Genomic DNA, 22,521 nt, shown 5'->3' on the forward strand with positions numbered 1-22,521 from the left:
CAGAAATTCCATCGTCCACAGATCCCATCAGCATAGATAAACATTCTCTTTCTCCCCGGGACCTTTCGCGGTAGGCTAGGAGAAGTCGAGAAATAAGCGGTTCTCTTTTGTGGCTCTCCCCCGTATCTGTTCACCTAGGTTCATCTCTGTTCCTCCCTCGCGGTCCGCGCCGTTAGCGTGGTGTACGCGGTCGCCGCGGTGGGGGTACGGTGCATTGTGTCTCTACGTGGGTATATAAAGAGTAAGCGTGCAAATCCGCGAGCTCGTGTATGGGTATAATCGTTTATTTCGCGTCGACCTTTGCGGGGCACTACGTCAAAATGTCAGACGCGACCCCGCCTGAGCGTAGGGAAGATGCACTGGGAACGTTGTAATGGGCTTACAAAGCGTAACAAACTGATGCGAGGTCAAACACACGACGGGCAATAAACACACGGAAAGATAAATGGGCCCTTAAGGTGCACCACACCGACCCAACCGGGGCCCCGTGAACCAGTCGGGGAAAGTGTTTCGTTTTGGCTCTGGCTTCCCTTATTTTCAGACGCGACCGAAGATAATAGCGAGTCGTTAGCCGATTATTTACTAGGAAATTTCAACCAATATTTATTATTAACCCGGTCCAACGAGGCTGCGCTATTTTCTACACCGCGATATCGCGATCGTAACCCCGTTCGACCTCGTTCGATGCACCAAAGGGGGAGGGTGAAGTTTTAATTACCGTTGCATTCGGCGGATGTTTCTTTGATTTAAAAGCATCGAACCACTCCAGCCTGAACGAACCGGGAGAAAAGGATAGCAGGCTGTTAGCGTTTAATGAGCATCGTTGTAGAATCAGAGACACTATTTTAGGATCGTTCGTACCGGATCGAAACGATGTTCGTGCTCGTACCTACTTGTGCGTTCGATTAAACTTTATTTAGAGAAAAAAATAAACGAGAGGATGGAAGGACTGCTAAAAATTAACATCGATTTAATTGATAAATTCTCGTTGCATCGTACCACTGTTATTCCTGTGGACACCCGCGTAGAATGAGATTCGAGAATTCCGGAAACGTACGGGAGGGTCTCTGGCCGCGATCGAACGCGTCCATGTGGGAGTGATCGGGACGTTTACGTTCGAATCGGACGTTTGACGGAACGATATCGCGGCCTCGCGAGCCTCGCGAGCCTCGAAGATGGGGCTCGAGATCGCCCTGAGCCATAAGTGACTTACGGAGCGTAACAAACTGACGCGAGTTTAAGCGCGGGACGGGCAATAAACACGCGGAAAGATAAATGGACCCTTGGGTCCATCGGTGCAGTCTCGAGGAAAGTGTATCATTTCGACTAGATCTTTTCGCTCATACACGACCAAGTAAATTGTGGATCGCCTGGAATGCGCAACGTTGAATAGAGTCTCGAACGTTCTCGTTAAATGCTTGGTCCTTGCAGAAACTACTATTCTTCCTCGAAATTTGCGTTTTTTTAATGTCACGAACTGGCAACGCAATCTTCGATATTTGAAACTTACACGAACTATTTAATATAGGAATTCTTCATGTACACTAATATTTAGTTTATCCTTTCAAATTGTCCAAATACGCAATATTTATTTAATCGTATCGAATCTGAGAGTGGTCCATCTGTGCTTAAAATTAGTGACTGGCATTACTATCGTGAAAACGAAATTTACGAGCGAAAAGACATCCTGAGGAGTGTCCTCTATAGCTCCTTGTAATGATATTTCTATTTCTTCTTCCATCAAACGTCTCAATTGTTACGTACAATGCCTCGATTGTATCATAACCACGAATAAAAATAATATACAAATTTTTCTTATAATTTGATCGATCTCGTATACAAAGAGTTCGGCCAACCCTGAGAAAAATTTTAATGGGAGATTCTAGAGGCCAAAATAAGACGAAACTCAAGAATACCAATTTGTTGATGGAGGCTTCGTTAAAAAGTTATTAACGTTTAAACTTCCGCCCAAACTGAATTTTTTCCTCGAAAATGCGCAGGATTTCGGGGGTATGTCTATTCACCAAAAATTATTGTAATTGACCCCCGCAACCGAAAATAATTTTTCCAGAAGGATTTGAAATTTTTTTTTCGCCGAAAAATTTAAGCACATACTCGAATTTTTTTCTCGAAAATGGATAGGATTTCGGGGATATGTGTAATGACGAAAATTGATTGCAATTGACCCCTCTAGCTAGTAATAATTTTTCCAGAACAATTAAAAATTTTTTTTTCGCCGAAAAATTTAGGCACCTACTTGAATTTTTCTCTCAAAAGTGCGTAGGAATTCGAAGGTATGTCTAATGACAAAAAATGATTGTAATTAACCCCCTTAGTTAAAAATAATTTTTTTAGAATGATTTGAAATTTTCTAATTTCGCCGAAAAATTTGTCCACCTTTCTGAATTTTTTTCTCGAAAGTGCGTAAAATTTCGGGAATATGTCTAATCACCAAAAATGATTCTAATTGCCCCCTGCAACTAAAAATAATTTTTCGTCAATGAATCTGTTAAATTTAATTTTGTTAATAACTTTTTATCGAAGCCTCAATCAAGAAATTGATATTCTGGATTTTCGTCTTATTTTGGCTTCTAGAATCTTCCATTAAAATTTTTCCCAGGGGTGGTCGAACACCCTGTATAAGTTTCCCGATGAGAAACACGATTTATAGCAAACTCTCGCCAGTTTAGAAACAAGTTTAACCGACGTCAATGTCCTCTTTTTTCAGATGCCACAAACGGTGCCTTCTGCAGCCGGCTATTCGCCGTCGTTCGATTACAGCACATTCCAGTTCGATTTATCCCTTCTTTCGGACGATTATGTCACCGCGAGCGCCCAGAATACCTTGAAACCGACGCAAATCAAACAGGAAGCTCAATCGCCGCGTCCTAGCTCGCCCATTACTTACTCGAGTCCGCCGTATCCCGGCGCGGGCGGTGAATTGCCACTGTCCCCCAATTATTCGCACGAGGGTTCGCCAGGATATCCGACCAGTCCCTACTACGTACCCAGGAGCCCTCAGAGCGCGCAATTTTATCCCACCAGCCCGGAACCGTCCGCGAAACAACCGGTCAAAAGGGAGAAGAGTCTCGACTTGCTGGCCATCTTGCAGGAATCCAGGTAAACACTTCTCTATATAAAAGTAAAATAACAAATAAAATCCTATAGACCTTACTCATCCCTTGATGAACTGTATTTCGAAAATAACAATTACTATAAATTACAATATTAACCCTTTTTGCACTTCGAGAGTTTTATTAATGCAAATAACTAGCAACACCAATTTCAATTTTGTGATGTGAACTCTAAAAATACAAAAATGTATAATTTAAATTTGATTCGTATATTCCCCAACTTGAATCTAGCTGTGGTACGTATTTTGTTCGAGTGGAATGCAAAGGGTTAAATATCTTCAAAAAGTAGCTTTGTTGTTAAAGAATCAAAGTCATCTTAACATTTCAAAGCAGCACTATTTTTCGTCTATATTTAAGCAAGACGATTTCATCAACCTCCTTGAAACTACGACCTTGAAATGCCCTTGAAATGATCTTGAATTTAAAGTTGCCTTTCTTTTTGAGTCCCAAAGCTAGGGGACCCTTTCATCTGGAAATCTAAGCATCGACGATAATCAAATTGTGATAATAAGCCCTCCAATGACACGCACCCTTCCTGTAACTTTGGTTTCAGACTGCTGGCCGAGAGTCTGGGGTACAGGGAGGATTCGACCGATTGCACAGTGCCGTGCACGCCGCCCAGAACGGAGGAGGACATTTACAACAGCCTTGACGCGGATTTCTTCGCTAAGAAAGAAGATGCCGGAGTGCAAGGACACCCGTTGCTGAAGGAAATCCTCTTCAAAGAAGAGCCTCGGTCCAATTGCAGCAGCAGCAGCAGCAGCGTCAGCAGCAATTCCTCTTCGTTGTCGTCTTCTTCATCAACGACATCCTCCTCCCCCGATCCGATAGAGCTCGAGAACAGTTCGCCGCTGAGGAGCTTGCTCTTCAAGGGCGCTCGAAAGGATTTCGCGGACGTCGCGAGAACAAATGTCCTGAAACTCGAGAGAATACAGGACGAGGTTAGCAATCCTCTGCAGAAGGAGGAGGAGCTTTTCAAGGACGGCCAAAAGAGCGATCATCAGTTGCTGAGGGAGGTTCTGAGGGACACCAGCTTTCAAAGGAAGTACAATCTGAGACCCGTGGATCTTGGTAGCGTCGGGACCGGGTTCGTGGAAGACATGGAACCCGGTGAGTGCGTCGGGGACCTGACCAGAGAACAGATCGAGCCCGTCCTCAGTCTGGCTATCCAGCAGCTGCAGAAAGACTTTGATAATACCTGCGTGGCGCTGGGAATCCATCCAGGTGAGCAACACTCGTTTCTTTTCAGTTTTCGTTGAAAAACGTGCCTCTTGTTCGACACGAGTTTATTAGTACGATCTGGACGTTTAGAAAATTCTGAAACTTTGGGGATATGTAGAGTCCACTAGATCTCACATACTCCTTCGACATAATAATCTTTAATGCTTGGAATATTCACTGTAAAAATATTTTTTAATGCCACTAATTCTGTTACTTATTATATCACTTTGACATTATTATTATTCGTGCTAAATTCATTTTAAAAATAACAGTGCTCTATGTGGATAATAATTGTCGAGATTTTTATTTGTGAAGTAGGTAGATTTATCTTATAACCTGTTAATATATTTTTTAATCGGTACAACTGTTCAAAATGGCTGCGAGGAATAGAGGAGGTGATTTTTTATACCGGGGAAAATTCCGTGTATTATTCAGCAGTCGAGACGTTTACGAGATGCCAGTATGAACGATACTTTCGATGGGACGTTGTACCCTTTGAATCGTCGAACAATACAAATCGTAAAACGTCACCTTGAGGAGTCAGCCTCGACATCCAGCGCGGTCGGTTCTAGGAATATTCAGGTCCTTTTAACCCTAAATCTACCGGGATGTGGCTCGGGTCACATACCAAGCTTGAGTGCGTAGCGTTTCACAGAACCAGAAAATAAAAATTCTAGGATCAATAAAAATAGAAGTCGAAAAATTAAACGATAAACAGGATAACAAATTAAAAACAAAAAAGTTCCATTCTTGAAAAGTAAATCAAATATTTTGATACAATTTATTGTTCAAAGTTGATTCAAATCCTGCTGAATTTAAATATTTAAAAATGGTTCCTAAACTAGCAGTAAACGAAATAAAAATATTATTTATTATATGAGTTTATATCGACGATATTTTACGTATTATTAATTTATAAAATCACACAGACCCTAAAGTTATTAAAATTTAGTGCCCAAAGTCACACTCTGGTAAGATTGAAATTAACCAGCAGAAAAGTGTGGAGTAAAAGTTGACATTTTGTACGAGCAACTCGAAACACTTTGCTTCAATTCTAACATCGAACGTTCAGAAATTCGCCAAAGCGTAATTAAATTTTAAAAGGCGCTCGTTCGATCCAAAATCACATAGTACGTTGCACCGTCTCTTAAAAGCTAAAAAAAAAGAAATGCTCGTCACCGTTAGAGAACTTAACGACCACTCCACCTACCGTGGCATAATAAACAAATAAATTCTAGAGGTGTACCATTTCTTAGTAATAAGAAGGTGCGTGAGTGTCCATTAGACACTTAGGTCTTCTTGCTACCTTGCCGCGGGCGAGACTTTGACGTTATCTTCGTGGACGTAGGAGCGACCGGTTCGACTATTACTTCGTACCATAATGAACGCTCGGAATAAGTTACGAAGTCGCCAGCTTGCTTTCATGCGGAGTTACGAAATTTCGAGACTTTGTTCAAGGTCGCGTCGTGCTTCCGCCAGTTTTCCAACACTTTCGTTCGCGAACGCGTCACGATGACTAAACCTAGGCTTCGATTTACGCGATCTTCGACTCGTATCGATGACGAAATTGGAATACGATTTACGCAAACCGAACCACGACTTGCGATCGGAAGATTAATTAAAATATAGAAGAAAACAAATCACCTTGTTGATTGGTAGAAATTGGATCACTGTGTAGCCAAACGCAACAAGTTCTAATTTATTTAAATGATACAATCACATTTTTAGTATTCACATCTCCTGAAAGCTTGGGCGATTAAAATTATTACGTATAAAAAGCCTCCTTTTTATCACCTGTACTAGGCTTACCAGAAATTATAATTCCAATTTCGAAATTTTATTTGTAAACCACCGTATCGAATCGTAGAGTTGTCTAAAAATATTTGTTAAAATACAAGAATCGAAGGATCGATTTGTGGACCAAAATGGCCGCTTCTCAGACCACTATGGATAAATTTGAATACTTAAAAATATCGCGATTCCAATTTCGAAACTTTATTTTCAAACCACCATATCTAATCACAGAAATATCTAAAAAAATGTACTAAAATACAAGAATCGAAGGATCGATTTGTGGACCAAAATGGCCGCAGCTCAGATCACTGAGTGGAGGAATTTAAAGTCTTCTTTTGGTCTCCCCGTGCAAGGTTGTTCGATATTCGCGAATTCGGTGAAAAGACTCGGTGAACCCCAGACAGGAAGTACGGTATTAACGAGAAAACGATGGTGTTATTGCAGAACCGCGACGCTGGAGCGCGGCGGACGTAGCAGCTTGGATACAATGGGCCAGGAGGCAATTGCAGTTGCCCTCGGTGCCATTGGAGAGCTTCAACGTGGACGGCGCTACGTTGACTTCGCTCACGGAGGAAGAATTCTGTCAGAGAGCACCTCAGGTGAGTACGGTCGCGATCCACCGAAAATTTTCAACGCCCCTCGGCCTCTGTCGATCACGGGGCTCACGGGGCTCGTTAAAACCGGCGAGCGCGTAAGTCGCGCTTTCGACGTGTACCGTTACGCAACGTTCCTCGAGCGACGATTATTCGCGGGCTGCGGCTCGGTTTTAACGAAGCAATTAGTCGATGGAATTTCGTGGTGTTTTAATAAATTACCGGTGGAAACGGTCGCGGGCAGGATGATTGCCGCTGACGAACGGCGTCTTAGATTGATGGCGACGACGGACCTCTGCGGTTGATTAATTTCACTCGATCTCATCCTGACAGCCACTTCTTTTCGAGACTCGCTGCTAATTCGAGCTTTGTTCGAAATTTTCTTCTTTGTTCATTTCGTTTGAAATATTTCAAAAAAAAAGAAAGAAAGTGAGAGTCATACTTTGATGGTCTGAAAAAGATAATATTATGGAATAGAAGTTGTACAATTTTTTTAAATTACCTGTAGATTTTTAAAAATTTAGTCGAAACGTGTGCATAGATACACATATAGAATATTGCAATCATTGATTTTTAGAATTATTTCTTGACACGAAAAATTGAATAATCACACAGTGAGTGTCCTCTAAATAATAATATTTGTAGTATGTGACTGAAGAGAATTTCACAATTAAAGAAAAAAATTAATATTGCAAAAGTTGTTCAAGTATTATTACGTTAAAAAAATATCGAAAATAAATCGAGGGTTAAACGAAATATAGATTCGTGTCTAATTAACAATGTAAACAGTTGCAAAAATGGTGTCTTCAATGAACCACTATGTTGATGATTACCATGTACTCTACTCTCGTTATCTCCGATGTCGTCGTCGCTAACATTTTTCAAAGAGGTTATCTCGTGTCCTCCCAAGAATTTACAACAGATTTCGTTTTTCGCTTTATCTCCGCTAAAACCTTTTATTCGCGGAGAATGGAATCGTGGGTGCTCGCAGATTATGAAATTCAAACATCGTTAACAAAATTAATTACATTCTTCGTGAACGTATCGATACAACAATCGCTAATCGTGCACCATTTTTAATTCCAATACTAACATTCTCAAGTACTCCAAATTTTTTACACAAACTATACTTGAAACAATTACAGAAAATCGCCTCTGAAGAATGAAATGAATATTAAGAAATTTAAATCTGCAAAGTCTTCATTTTGATCTGACTGACCGTACTCGAACTAAAATATGCTTCATTTTTTTTATATAAAATGTACTATTTCGATTCACACAAGTACCTTTATCTCCTTGGATCGGTTCAACGAGTGGCGGGTTTTGTTCCTGTTGTAAGTAGGAAAAAGAAGAGACAGAAGCCGTGGGCTCGTTCGATAAAGAAACTAATGGCGCGAGTCACTTGAGAAACACTCGCGGACAAGGTCCGGTGAAAGTGAATTTCCTGGAAATCTGTGTGCGTCCACGTTCTTTCCTCGTAATCCGCGACTGAAAGGGGTACAAGAGGGACGGCATGAGTAAGCAACTGGCGTAATAATACGGTTTGCAGCCGCTTAACGGGAACCGGGATTCTCCCCGATACACCTTTCGTGGCATCGTTGGTATACATCGTTTTAGTCGCGATCGCGGATTTCTTCGCCATTGAATGGACCGTTACCGAGCCCCGGCCACGACCAGTCTTAAAAGCTACGTCAAGAATCGTCGACATTTCAGTCCCGAGCATGAATGCAAATACACGCTTTCAATGTTAGAAACGGCCATTTGTCTCGAAAGAGATTAGCAAAACCGAGAGAGGGACTCTTGGCTCTTCGTTTTACTTTGATTTCGCTCGGGGAATCTCCTCCTTTTTTTTTTTTCTTCTCCTTCCTTGTTTCGAAACGGTACTTAATTCTTATTACCGTACCTCGTCCGTTTCGCGAACGGAATGCAAGATGTAGATTCACGTCCCTCTCGACCGTTGGCTTTTGAGCGGTCGACGGAGATAAGTAAAACTCCTATTGACGCAAATATAAAATTCCCTTGTCTAGCGATAATACCGGACGTAAATCCAGAGATTACGAATATTTATGGGACGTTACGTTCGGGTAATACATATCACCTGAATAATCTTGCCTTCTGTTCGAGACGCGCTCGGAAATTAATTTGTATTCGACCGATCTCTCCCGTTACGAATTCTTTCGATTCTCTTAAATAGCTTGTTTCGAAACTTAAATTTGAAAAATACAAAATAATATTTAGAGGTTTCATTTGTTATATAACCATTAGGAAATGTTCTTTCGCTTCACTCTGTGTGAATAAAATTATGTTGTCTTTGATTTTCCGTAATTGTTTCAAGTGACATAGTTAATGCAAAAAATATAAATATAATATAGTAAATACTTGAGAATGTGAGGTTAATAGTGGAGTTAAAAATGATGTACGATTAGCGTTGACGTTTAAAGAAAAAATAGAATAAAAAACACATGAAAGATTAATAATTCCTACAAAGGATTCGGTCAGTTTTCGTTGATAATTCTTTTCTTTAAGTAAAGTTTATTCTATTAGTTACATTATTAATGAAGAAAAGGACCCGAAAGGAATATTAGTCATAATAGTTCGCGAATAATTTGGTGTAAAGATATTTTTCCGATTTATTTACCCGGGGAATAATTTCCAAAAGCTTTGCAACTTCGTTAACGGTCCCCGTCGGTTAAGGATGGCGGCGATAACTCTCTGTTAATGTCTCGAACGGCCGTTTGAGGCTCAACTCGATAATGGTCACGATCCACGGGATGAGACTAGCCGCAATTTTGCAATGCAAAAGTCCGAAGGGTAACGGTCTACTTTGTGCGGCAGAAACCCGTGGTCTCGATACGTGTATCGAGACGATCTCTGTCTCTTGAAATCGTACGTAGAGAACGCAGTGGAAATTAATGGCGAACAGAGTGCCTCCATAGCAAAAGGGGGATAGGTAGTCATGCATAATGGATTCAGCTGTACGTCTTGTAATTGGATAATTACACTACGGCGCACCGCGGCAGTATTCCCAACGTGAAATCATGAACAAACTCGCGGTTATACGCTATCTATAATTTCGTGGATTCTTCCCTCGTTTGCACGACCTTCGATCCGATGCTCACTGTTAAATTTTCTTCCCTGACGCGCTGATTCCACGGGACTATCCCTTTCGAATTCCTTCGTGCAGACATTTTCGTCCTTCGTTCTACAACATAATCGAATTCTCCAGTCTATGGATATTTTCTGGAAAATCCATTTTCTTTGTCGGTACTTTTTTCATAAAATAAATTAGGTTATTCTAGAATCTGTAAATTTGTCTTGTAAATTCTTTTGTCATTTATTAATCTTCAAAATACATGAATGTTTGTCATCCCTTCTTTCTCGAATCTAATCGAATTCTTATATTGAACAAATCTCGAGTCCATCAATCTGTAAACATTTTCTAGATCAATTTCCTGCGTCAATAATTTTTATATAAAATAAATCAGCTTACTGTAGAATCTTGCAAATTCTTTTGACATATTTTAATCTTTCAAAGAAATGGATATTTATCATTCCTTCTTTCTTGAATCTGATCGAATTCTTACATTGAACAAATCTCAAGTCTATCAATCTATAAACATTTTCTGCATCCATTTTCTGTGTCAATAATTTTTGTATAAAATAAATAAGGTTACTGTAGGATCTTGCCAATTCTTTTGGAATTTTTTAATCTTTAATCTTCAAAATAAATGGATGTTTGTCATCCCTTCTTTCTCGAATTTAATCGAATTTTGATATTGAACAAATCTCGAGTCTCTCAATCTATAAACATTTTCTAGATCCTTTTTCTGTGTCAATAATTTTTATATAAAATAAATTAGGTTATTATAAAATCTTCCAAATTCTTTTGAGATTTTTTAATCTTCCAAAATAAATGGATGTTTGTCATCCCTTCTTTCTCGAATTTAATCGAATTTTGATATTGAACAAATCTCGAGTCTCTCAATCTATAAACATTTTCTAGATCCATTTGCTGCGTCAATGATTTTCATATAAAATAAATTAGCCTACTGTAGAATCTTGCAAATTCTTTTGACATTTTTTAATCTTCCAAATGAATAAATGATTGTCGTTCCTTCGTTCTTGACTCTAATCGAATTCTTGTACTTAACGAACTAATATAATTGGTCGTAAAGATAATATAATATTAAAAACATAAATTTTCCAGTCTTTAAAAATTCTAATCAAAGCGCATCGCAGAAACTTTCGATTTATGACGTGATCCATTTCTTCTTTCTTGCTGCTCACATTTTCTCGGTATTAATCTCTGCGTCATCCTGGGCTCTCATTGTACTTTGCGATAATTCGTCGTGGTTCATTCTTGCACCACCGAGAAAGACTTATTATTAATGAACAACTTTGTTCGACTGCGCTTGGGGGATGTTTAATGTCCGTGGCGCGTAAGAATGAAATTGCAATGTGACTCGTTCTTTCACATTCCTGAACCTAAATCATAAAATCCATCTGCACTCGCCAACGTCTCCACGAACAAATACACTGGCTTGCAACTGACCATTATGTACAGGGTGGTTCGATCAAAGTGTTACACAAACTGTCTTTTGCAGACATTGTTATGGGCGAGCAACAAATTTTATTTACAAAAAAAACAATCTCACTTGGTCAAAACAATTGTTGTGCATTTGATATTCAATAGAAACACAATTTCAATATTTTTGATTTTATATCGAGCTCTCTTGGAGAACATAGATTATCTAAATATTCTAAACGAATGAATTTTCATATAATTTTATTTTTAGACTATTTGAAAAGGTTCTGAAAAGCCCCCAATATTAACAAACACGAAAAAAATTTATTTTAACGAAACACCAACTTACTTCGTAAACAAATTATCAGCTATTATCATAAAGTACAATTTCAAAAAAAATCGAAAGAAAACACCGAAATATACACTCCTGACTTCCCGCGTCTACCCAGTATAATCCAAGAAATAAAACTTCCGATACACTCGCCGACGAAGCAGCTGAAAAACATAAATTATTATATTCAGTCGTAATCGCAATGTTGCACCGAGAAATTTGATTTACGAGGTGATCCGTATTTCCTTTCTTGCTTCTCGCATAAACATCAACGGTATTAATCTCCGTGGCATCCTGAGCTCTCATTGTCCTTCGTCGTAATTCGTAACGCGGATAGAAAACGAAAGCTCGATGGGCCAGCGTTCCCTTTGACCTGAAATTTAACGCTGCTAGAGGTTAAATAATTCATACGCGCGATCGGCTCAAACACTGAAGAAGTCATTAATGCATACTGAATTCGTTACGGTCGTTCGGCGTGCGAGCCGCGGCGCCATAATCGACCGTTGGGAATCCGATTCGCGGAACGTTTCCGAGGATCAATGCATCGCGTAAACCGGCAGCTGAAATTACACGAAGACCACGGTTCGCATGTTTCGATCAGGTACCACCGAGACCGCGGGTACCTAGTTGCATCAAATTCGAAAACACACTTACATTTTATGCCCGTGCATTTGCATTTCGCGAATATGCAATTTGCAACCGATGCCCACGGGTCGCCCCGAACGACTTTATATCGCGAAATGCGGGAAGAAGCAGCAATCTGAAACGATCACGCGGCATTAGTACCAATTAGCAGTATCTCGTATGGTACCTGTTCCCCGTACGATGCATATAAATGGGAAATATGTAAATGGAATTCGTTTCTGATTTCCCTTCGAGAGCTTTCGTCTCCGTTTCACTTTGTTCCTTTTCGCGCATTAATGACACACGTACGCTCGATTTCCTGCAAACTCCCCGGTAATGGCTATCATTAATTGAAAAATTATGGACGGCGCGAAATAAATTGCAGACCGCGGTAAATTATAACACGATTTCTGGAAAAAGTGCTCTTTGAACGTTGCGGCGGGAGTTTGTGCGGAGTAACTGGACCTTATTTTTATTTCGAAGTTAGAAAAACAAATCTCTGTTAGAGTTGACCCAGTGCGTTGGCAAAGTGAAATTGCACTTTTTAAAAATGAAATTTTCTGACTCTTTTTGTTTAAATTGATTCTTTGGGTCGTAAAATGAGGCGTCGATGACTCGATAGTTTAGTACTTCATTTTGTTTTTTGAGGTTATAATACAATTGCTGTTTTAGAAATTTTTTAAATTTAAAAATGTTTTTTATAAGAAAATTATATTTTACTGTTTGATGTGTTATATTTGAGCCAATCAGGATTTTCAACATTGATCTAAAAATGATTGTTGATGATTCAACTTTGTTTCGTTTATAAGAAAATTATATTACACTGTTTGATGTATTCTGTCAAATTTAGAAATTTTCTTTTATAAGAAAATTATATTATACTGTTTGATGAGTTATATTTGAGTCAATCAGGATTTTCAACATTGATTTAACTAATATCTAAAAATGTTTGTTGATGATTTAACTTTGATTTGTTTATTAGAAAATTATATTATACTGTTTGATGTGTTACATTTGAGCCAGTCAGGGTTTTCAACATTGATTTAACTAATATCTAAAAATGTTGATGATTCAACTTTGATTCGTTTGTAAGAAAATTATATTACACTGTTTGATGTGTTATATCTGAGCCAGTTAGGATTTTCAACATTGATTTAACTAATATCTAAAAATGTTGATGATTTAACTTTGAATCGTTTATAAGAAAATTATATTATACTGTTTGATATGTTATGTCAAATTTAAACATTTTCTCTTATAAAATATTATATTATACTGTTTGATGAGTTATATTTGAGTCAACCAGGATTTTCAACATTGATTTAACTAATATCTAAAAATGTTGATGATTTAACTTTGATTCGTTTGTAAGAAAATGATATTATACTGTTTGATGAGTTATATTTGAGCCAGTCAGGATTTTCAACATTGATTTAACTAATATCTAAAAATGTTTGTTGATGATTTAACTTTGATTCTATTAAAAAATTTTATGAAAAATATTTTTCTAAGGTATTTTGCATAGAAATGCTCCATTAAACTATCAAAAGGGGTAAATGTAAAAAGAAATTAAAAATCATTTCGCTACATTAGTATTTTTATTTACATTTTCATAGAAGTTTCGTTCCCACTCGAAGAACGTATAAGGTCGAAAGCACGCGTTATCACAGTGAATGAATAAGTAAAACCTATCAGACCATACGAAGTCTGAAATGATTATAATTCTGAGAATACATTAAAATATAGAATTACATTTATTAATACGCGTTTATGCGTTATTTGACTTACTTAGATCAATGTAATCTACGATCTCAGCGACGAAAATGGTTGCATCAAAGGTAGCTAATTCGAGGAAAGCTCTCGGACCTATGAAACGTATTTCTTCAGGCAACCTAAGGTCGTTCAAACCTACGAGTCTCTCTATCTCTGTAATGCACCGCCTACGTTACACTGTTTGTCGGCATACATAATTCGATCAGCGCCTCGCATAATTCACGCGTGTATGCGCGTACGTACATGCAGTATTACTCTCTATAATCGCAACAATGAACTTCCTCTGGTTGTCTTCGGGTTTTGATCTTTATAAAATACAATGTGGTGGACGAAAATTGACGCAGATGTTACATCTGTAGTCATATTTAAGAATTTTAAAATGGCAGATCCACTATGACGAAACAGAATTTCACAAATTTTTGGGACAAACTCTATAGCTTTGTGAAATGTCTCTAGTTGATCCTCTGAAGCCACGTCCGGCTGCAGATTCGTTATCAAAGACCTAAAAACGATCCCGGATATACACTGTCAACGAATAATATTAAAAAACTTATTTTACTCCAACTTTTGAGGCCCGGAGTCGCGCCACCGTAATGGCTCCGAATCTGCACGATAACTTTTGCATACGACTTACGTTACTTATGTATACAATCTTCTGGTATGAAATCTACAAGATTTTATTGAAGAAAGGCCGATCCTCTAAAGGTTAAGCTCGGATTCGCTTACGTTACTTGCCTACACCGAGGACTCCAAGGTGAGAGAATAATATTAAGAATCAATTTTACGAGACGCGTAACAGTATCATCTGACAATTGTTATTTTAATCTAAAAGGCGAAAGAAACCGGATTATTACGTTTCCCATATTCGTTTTTCGAAAATGCTTCAGACAAAAGTCGCGTATGGTTTCGAGGGAGAAAAATTCTTCTGTCATTTACTTAATCTCGTGGTAGTATCGTCTATACCATTTTTCGTACGAATAGCCTCAGCAAGTAAACAATATAATAATAATGATTTAACTTCATTAATTAGAAAATCCTCGACTTGTGTCAACAATTATTAAATAACGAGAATAAATGTATTTTCATTTTACAAGCGACTGACCAATAATAGATTTTATGTTTTCCCCCGTGTACATCCATAAATTTTATGAATCTATTATGCACATTTTATGCGCTGGGTCATGTCTTCTATGGATGCTTCGTTGCAGAGGAAGCAGAACCAGTCTTCTTTAATAGAAGAAACGACGAGTTTTATAATGGCACTGGTACGAGTTAAAAACCCACAAAGAAAAATAATTCAATATATATAATGGTTGTAATACGTGAATAAATCGAACATAAAATACTCCACAGTGAGCCTGTTTTTTATAAAGGCACAATGCAGTTTCCTCGTGACTGTATTTCTATTTTATTTATACAAAGGAACAATTTTTAAATCTCACCAGTACGATACGTTACAAAACTAAACTGAAACAAGGTACAGAAATATGCAAAATGGGTTGCATCGAAAAACGTTCCAAATCTAATCTCGATCTACACGATCCCCGCATCGCCATTACAATTTCATCGCGAAATATCATTTGCACAGCATTCGACAACGACGATTACAACATAGATAATATAGCTTGTACGATACATCGAAGCATGTGGCCAGCGCGAGTGCAGGTTCGCCACGGATGGCTCGAGTGCGCGTGCGCGTTGGATCTCCGTTACTCGGAGTGACGATTTCATAAATTCGCGCGTCTCTTCGGTGAAACGGAAAAGCCGACAGGTACGAGCGTTGCAATTCATCCGCCGCGTTCCCCCCTCCCCCTCCCCACCTCCCCTTCCCCCTCAGTCGGGGTGCAACGACTCGGATGCACCGTTTGCCGACAACTAGAACTCGATTCACGTTGCACACGCAGAACCCGTGGCCGGCGCGTCGCACGTCGTCGCCGTCCGCGTGGCCTCTGCAGCGCATAACTGCATCTAAGGTGCGTTCGTACGGTGCATCCCCCGCGTCCCCGTTTACCGCCGCAGCCTCCGCGGGGCCCGTGTGCACCAGGATTGGCGCTCGCGTACGTGCACGGACGCGCTATTTGCCCGGCAGAAACGATCGAAAAGTGGGTCAACGGCTGCCTGAATGCCTGGCCGGCTGGATTGCTCGACTGCCTGTTGTTGCGTCTCAACGGAGCCGCTTTCTCTTCTCTTGCGGCGCAGTGACTCCGTCGCTGGAATTCTAACACTTGCGTGTCCACCTCCTCTCCTGTCCCACCCTTCGACATCCCCCCCCTCGTCCCCCTGCTCTAACGTTCCTGCGTCGTTGGACTTTCCTCTCGTCGAACCGCTTCCTTGTTCCGCCTGGGCTTTCGACGTCCGGTCGCCTAAATGTTGCCTCGATCGTGTTATTGGCGGTACGTTCACCTTTACGCGCCTCCTCGTTGCCACCTCCTATCGGTGAGAATTACCTGGACGATCCTTTTTGGACGATGTGTCGATGGACTCTGTTCAAATCTTAGGTTTGAAATAGGAAATTTGTTTAAATTATGGAAATATGAAGCTTGGAACTGTCTGGAGTCTTGAATCTCTTGTCTAGTTTGAGTCTTGAAAGCCTTGATAGATTTGGGAATATTAAGAGCTAGGACAAAAGGAACACATAATTTTAGGAAAAGAGCAGAATCCAACACTTAAGTTTAGAACTATCTAAAGTCTTCAATCTCTTGTCTAGTTTACGTCTTGGAAGCCTTGATAGACTTGGCAGATGTTAAGAGCTAGGACAAAAGAAAAGGATAATTTTAAGAATGGTGCAAAACTCAACACGTTAGACGCCATGACAGTTTTCAAAATTATGAAGATCCCAAAGCTTAGAACTATCTAAAGCCTTGAATCTCTTGTTTATTTTGAACCATAAAAGCCAAGATAGACTTAATAGATGTTATGAGCTAGGGCAAAAGGAACAGATAATTTTAAGAAAAGTGCAGAACTCAACATTTTCAAAATTAAGAAGATCCAAAACTTAGAACTATCTAAAGTCCTGAATCTCTTGTCTATTTTGAGTCTTGAAAGCCTTGATAAACCTAATATATGTTAAGAGCTAGGACAATAGAAACAGATAATTTTAAGAAAAGTGCAGACCTCGCCACGTTAGACACCATGACAGTTTCTAAAATTATGAAGATCCAAAACTTAAAACTATCTAAAGTCTTGAATCTCTCATCTATTTTGGGTCTTGAAGGTCTTGATAAATATGGGAATATTAAGAGCTAGGACAATAGAAACAGATAATTTTAAGAAAAGTGCAGAACTCAACACGTTAGACGCCATGACAGTTTTCAAAATTATGAAGATCCAAAGCTTAGAACTATCTAAAATCTTGAATCTCACATCTATTTTGAGTCTTGAAGGTCTTGATAAATATGGGAATATTAAGAGCTAGGACAAAAGAAACACATAATTTTAAGAAAAGTGCAGACCTCCCCACGTTAGACACCATGACAGTTTCTAAAATTATGATGATCCAAAGCTTAAAACTACCTAAAGTCTTGAATCTCTCATCTATTTTGAGTCTTGAAGCTCTCGATAGATATGGAAATATTAAGAGTTAGAACAAAAAAAAACACATAATTTTAAGAACAGTGCAGAATTTGCAATCACAGAAATTTGACATAAAAATTTACAATCGGATTTCAGTGTCAGCATTTATGAGTTTTGTAAGATCAAAGCGCCGGTCACCGGTGACCGTCGAGCGAAACTCATAAGACGGGACCGTCCAATCATTTTTCCTTTCATAGCTGGTATATTTTAATAGTTTTGCATATCTCTGTTAGCACCGCCGACAGCATCGAACGATGTTCATCACAGACGCTTTGCATACCTTGCATAAATTGTCAAACAGAATTTATTCCCTGCATAAATTCATCTTCCCGGCGAGTTTCCCGTAACGCTGGAAACGTTTTAGCGAATATAAGCTATTTTCAGCAGTTTATCACCGCGATGGTTATTCAAGAAAATTCTAACTCTCACCCCAGCTTTTCTTATAAAGCCGTTTCATTATGCGTAACTACGCTTTTAAGAAACTTCACGGTTCTAGTTAGCTACTCTAATTCATTCTCTACATTTATTAGCCCGAAGCACGTATTTGCATTTCTTCCTCTCAGTTCCTGTCTCTCTTCTGCGCGGTTACCATCCACCTTAATTGTTTTACATTACCACAGAACTCTCGCAAGGCATTATTAATCTTCGAGTATGATAAATTTATCTACTTACTCCTTCCTGCCATCTCCTCTTCCAACCATTCTCCTCTTACTTTCTTGGAATTTCGTGCCGTACCGAGGGACAAGTTTCATGCAAATGGAGTCCGTACGGAGTCATTAGAAACAATACGATGTTTTGGGAAGTTCATAATTCTTTTCTCTGATATAATATCGGAGATTTATGAAATATAAAAATGTTAATTTAAACTTTGGAGTCACGAAGATTCTTTTATCAAAAGAAATTTAAGCATACACGAGTATAAATCGTAGATTTAATCGTTCGGTGCTTAACAAGAATGCAACGTTTTTTGTTGCAGTGCGGAAGCATGCTGCACGCACAGCTGGAAATTTGGAAAGCAGCGGTCGAGGAATCCCCGCGAAACACTCTGGCGGCTTCCTGGAGTCCTGCAGGTGTTGTGCAAACACCCAACAACAACAACAACAACAACAACAACAACAACAACAACACAACAGGAACAACGTCTATTGCAAACACAACCACCGTTACTGTCAAAGGTTCTCCTTGCAACGTGGATTTCTCCGATGGTAAGTGGATAATTAAACATCATTTACATGCAATTGCTTCTTTAAATCGATCCTTCGCTGTTTCTATGCATTGCTTCTGCACGCATTGACTGCCATGCTGTTTATTAAAAATTATCAATCACATTCGAATACTAAATTAAACTAACAACGACACAATTTGGAAAGTTTTTAAGATTTGTGCTTTTTTTAGATTTAGAATTTTTCAGATAACCATATCGCTACTCAGTAGTAGTATATCATGTACTAATCGTCATAAATCGTTCTTTAGTAGGTGACAAATCCTTCGAGCGTAGATCTAATAATATCCACTGTTGTAAAAATTAATTAACTGCGCTAAAACGTAACATCATAAAAGAATGACTGTAACCGCTACTAATCATAAATATGCAAAGTACAAATGTCCTCCATTGGGCTGGAAAAATCAAAGCTTCTGATCACAACAAACTGCATGCAATCTGCGATCATGCATGCTGTCACGATTGTCAAGGATTTCGAACTGTTAACGCGATAAGGACAGGGACGGATCTAAGAAGGAAATAATAGGGGAAATCTGAGTAAAAATTATTTATATTTTGCATTACGTTCAAAAGAAGATTCCTTTTGGATCCGCTCTTGGATAAGGATGGATGATATTGCTATAAAATAGTAGGACTATTAATGCACTAACAAGAATCGTGTTCGAAACTCATTAAAAATCAGTGCTTTTAATGCATAGACACGCTTAGCAATCATGAACTCTGTTAGAAACAATTAAACACAGACATTGTGCACAGAACACAGGAAACTACAGTTCTTGCTTCCAAGAAGAAAATTTGGAATCATTGAAAACGAGATTGATAATATTGAGAAATCAATAAAGATCGTGAGCAGGGAACGATTGCAGCTCTTGAACGCGGGGTAAAAATTCGATCTTGAAAGCTGGAACTACTGTACTGTCACGAACAAGATAAATCATATTGCTGCCTTACAGAGCTATGTAGGGTAATTCCGACCACTCACTTACCTCGTTTTTAAATTCAACTTGGTGCACTCGCAATAACGTTCGACATAGACGCAACAAAACGTGCGTTATTACCAAATATTTAAATAAACGTGGTCTCGAAAAAGTCACGTTTAATCCTTGAGTGGACTCTCAATTTCAACTGAATTATATTTTACTTAATATTGATTTTGGCTTCCGTGATATCTCAAGATCCAGTTGGCCGATTTCGTTCAAACTTGGCGTGTACCTTCAGTACATATGTCACTATAGCCCGTACTAGAATGAAGTCAAAATCATTATTCTTTCTATTTTTTTTTTAGCCTGCTAAAATTAAAAACAAGAAAAAATCGATATTTTTTTAATTATCAATTTTTGTATGTTTTTTTAGTATCGGATATAGAAAAATGTATCCTAATTAAGAATCTTTTTCACTTTTTTGACTTGGACAAACAGAACGGCTGAAATCATGGAAGCCATTAGAATCGTTTTTCGAGGCTCTATACTAACACTAATTTTGACTATTTCTTGTAAAAATTAATGAACATTACTGAAAGAGTAGTAAATATATATACGAAGCGTTGATACAAGACGTTGCATAGTTTCTTTATAAAAAAATACCAAAGAGAACATACAAAAACGCGCGTTTTACAATAGAAGACACCCTTAAAATATTTAAAAAATAATGTACTAATGGAGGCTTACATAAATTTTCAAATAATTACATTGGGCTCTAATAATCCATTTAAGAGTTAAAGTTTTACATATGAATGTATGATTTTGTTCATTTTGCAAATTGAGCCATATCCATCGGTTCAAATATCAATGGAAACGTGGTCGAAATTACCCCAAACGTATCTCTATCAAAACTATAAACAGCCTCAAAAAAACAACAGATGCAATCACAAACAAGCACACCCGAACGAAATTAATCGACTAACCGCCTGCACGCGATAAATTCAAGCTAACAATCATGAACATTAGCACGACGAGCAGAAAATGCGCGTCACGCACAAGTCGCATGGACATCGAACGTGCCAGCGCACCGATCGTCGAGGAGGGTCCAGGATCATTTACCAAAAGGGTCCGTGTCGGGTCGGTTTTTTCCAGACGAAGACGAGGAGTGCGGTTCCTCTCAAACGGGAACGAGCAACGGGAACGGCAACAACGGCGGTAAAATGCGAAACGGCGGCTCCCACATACACCTATGGCAGTTCCTGAAGGAGCTGCTGCAGAGCCCGGGGATCCACGGGTCCTGCATACGCTGGCTGGATCGCGGCAAAGGCGTGTTCAAGATCGAGGACTCGGTCCGCGTGGCCAAGCTCTGGGGCAAAAGGAAAAACCGTCCGGCCATGAACTACGACAAACTGAGCCGCAGCATCAGGCAATACTACAAGAAGGGTATCATGAAGAAGACGGAACGTAGCCAGAGGCTCGTCTATCAGTTCTGCCATCCATATTGCCTTTAAACGGATCAGAACCGTTGAAAGTCTCGCGCGCGGATGATCGTCGACGGCGTTACCCCGGGACGAGAACAAACGACTTTGAGGATATTTTATTTATTGCTGACGCGCGTACGTGTCGAAGCTGAGCTTCAACAATTTATTCGAGTATTTATTGAAACGCATAACGGTGTCGGGGTAACGTCGACGGGCGTCTCTTTCGATTCCTTTTATAACGTGTGCGCGTACGCCGAGCGCCGGTGACAGGTTGTCCCGGAGATCGTGTCGAAATAATCTTAAGGTGCCTGATGCTTTATCGAGAAGCGGACACGAGTGCAAAGGGTTAACACCTTTCCATCGATTCCGGGCCCAAGGTTGTCACCCGATTACCTTGGGCCCGGCTGTTCGTCGAAGGGAGTTGCGACGAAGGGCTTCCGACTCTTTCTGCGTGCGGAATTTCTTTTTTCTTGTTTTTTTTTTTCTCTTCTTTTTCCATATACTTGTCGCGTGTGTGCGTGCCGTGCGTGATTGTCTTGCGCGTGTGCGTCTCTGGTGTGCCTGATTAAAGGAGAATCAGTACGGAGGTCGAAGGTAAACGATCCACCGTGTCCGGCATTATCCTTCGGGGATAACGCCGTGCCACGGCTGGGTACCATTTAGTACGCCCGTTTTGGGCGACCCCCTCACTCATCTTATCCAGTGCTTCCCCCACCCCCTGCCCGTTTTTTTATTTCTGTCTCGATTTTTCTCTGTTGTAATATAAACCATCTGTTTTCTGGTAAAATTAAGTTGCCCCCTTCGTTAACGCGATCCACGACCTCAGCGCGACGCGTCGCGTCGATCTCGAGACCTTTCGATCTCCCCTCGTCCAGCCATTCGTTCTTCTTCGAGAAATATATATCAGAAAAAAATTTTAGCTTCTCGCGGCAGCTCGACGACGAACTCACAATCGACGCGCCAGCATCGGTTCGCATTTACCAACAGTGTACTATACACACGTACTAATACTAATGTTATACTAATATAATTTGTAAGTAATGTAATATTGTAATACTAATCGAAGCTGGTACTGTTACTATGTTGATATAATATTAGTAATATTACTGCAGTGTGTTACTAACAGTAATATTATTCGAAATGGCGCTCGCGTGTCGGTACTAAATCGATATTATATACCGTTGGTGTCGACATCGGTGCGTCCATTGCCTGCACGTCGAACAGGTGTTGTAGCGTCCCTGTTGGTGAGCCGTCACGACGCTGCTCGGACATGGTAACGATCGAAAGGTTGACGCGATCGACACGCTCGAAATCTCGTTGGGAGGTACGT

General features: G+C 39.5%; 1 protein-coding gene across 2 annotated transcripts in view; it reads left to right on the top strand.

Moving 5' to 3' along the window:
• LOC122401371 (DNA-binding protein D-ETS-4) overlaps window positions 1-21,870 on the top strand; it is a 104,308-nt gene extending 82,438 nt beyond the window's left edge. For both annotated transcript variants that reach the window (XM_043403454.1, XM_043403453.1), the window contains 5 exons: window positions 2,729-3,120; window positions 3,688-4,358; window positions 6,594-6,748; window positions 18,545-18,773; window positions 20,863-21,870. In XM_043403454.1, coding sequence (XP_043259389.1) covers window positions 2,729-3,120; window positions 3,688-4,358; window positions 6,594-6,748; window positions 18,545-18,773; window positions 20,863-21,221 — 1,806 coding nt within the window. In that variant the 3' untranslated portion in view covers window positions 21,222-21,870. The remainder of the gene's footprint in view (window positions 1-2,728; window positions 3,121-3,687; window positions 4,359-6,593; window positions 6,749-18,544; window positions 18,774-20,862) is intronic.
• Window positions 21,871-22,521: the final 651 nt, after the last annotated feature.

Source organism: Colletes gigas, unplaced genomic scaffold (assembly GCF_013123115.1).
Source record: "Colletes gigas isolate AHSC1104 unplaced genomic scaffold, ASM1312311v1 Colletes_gigas_Sc00024, whole genome shotgun sequence".
In the NCBI taxonomy this organism is placed as follows: domain Eukaryota; kingdom Metazoa; phylum Arthropoda; class Insecta; order Hymenoptera; family Colletidae; genus Colletes; species Colletes gigas.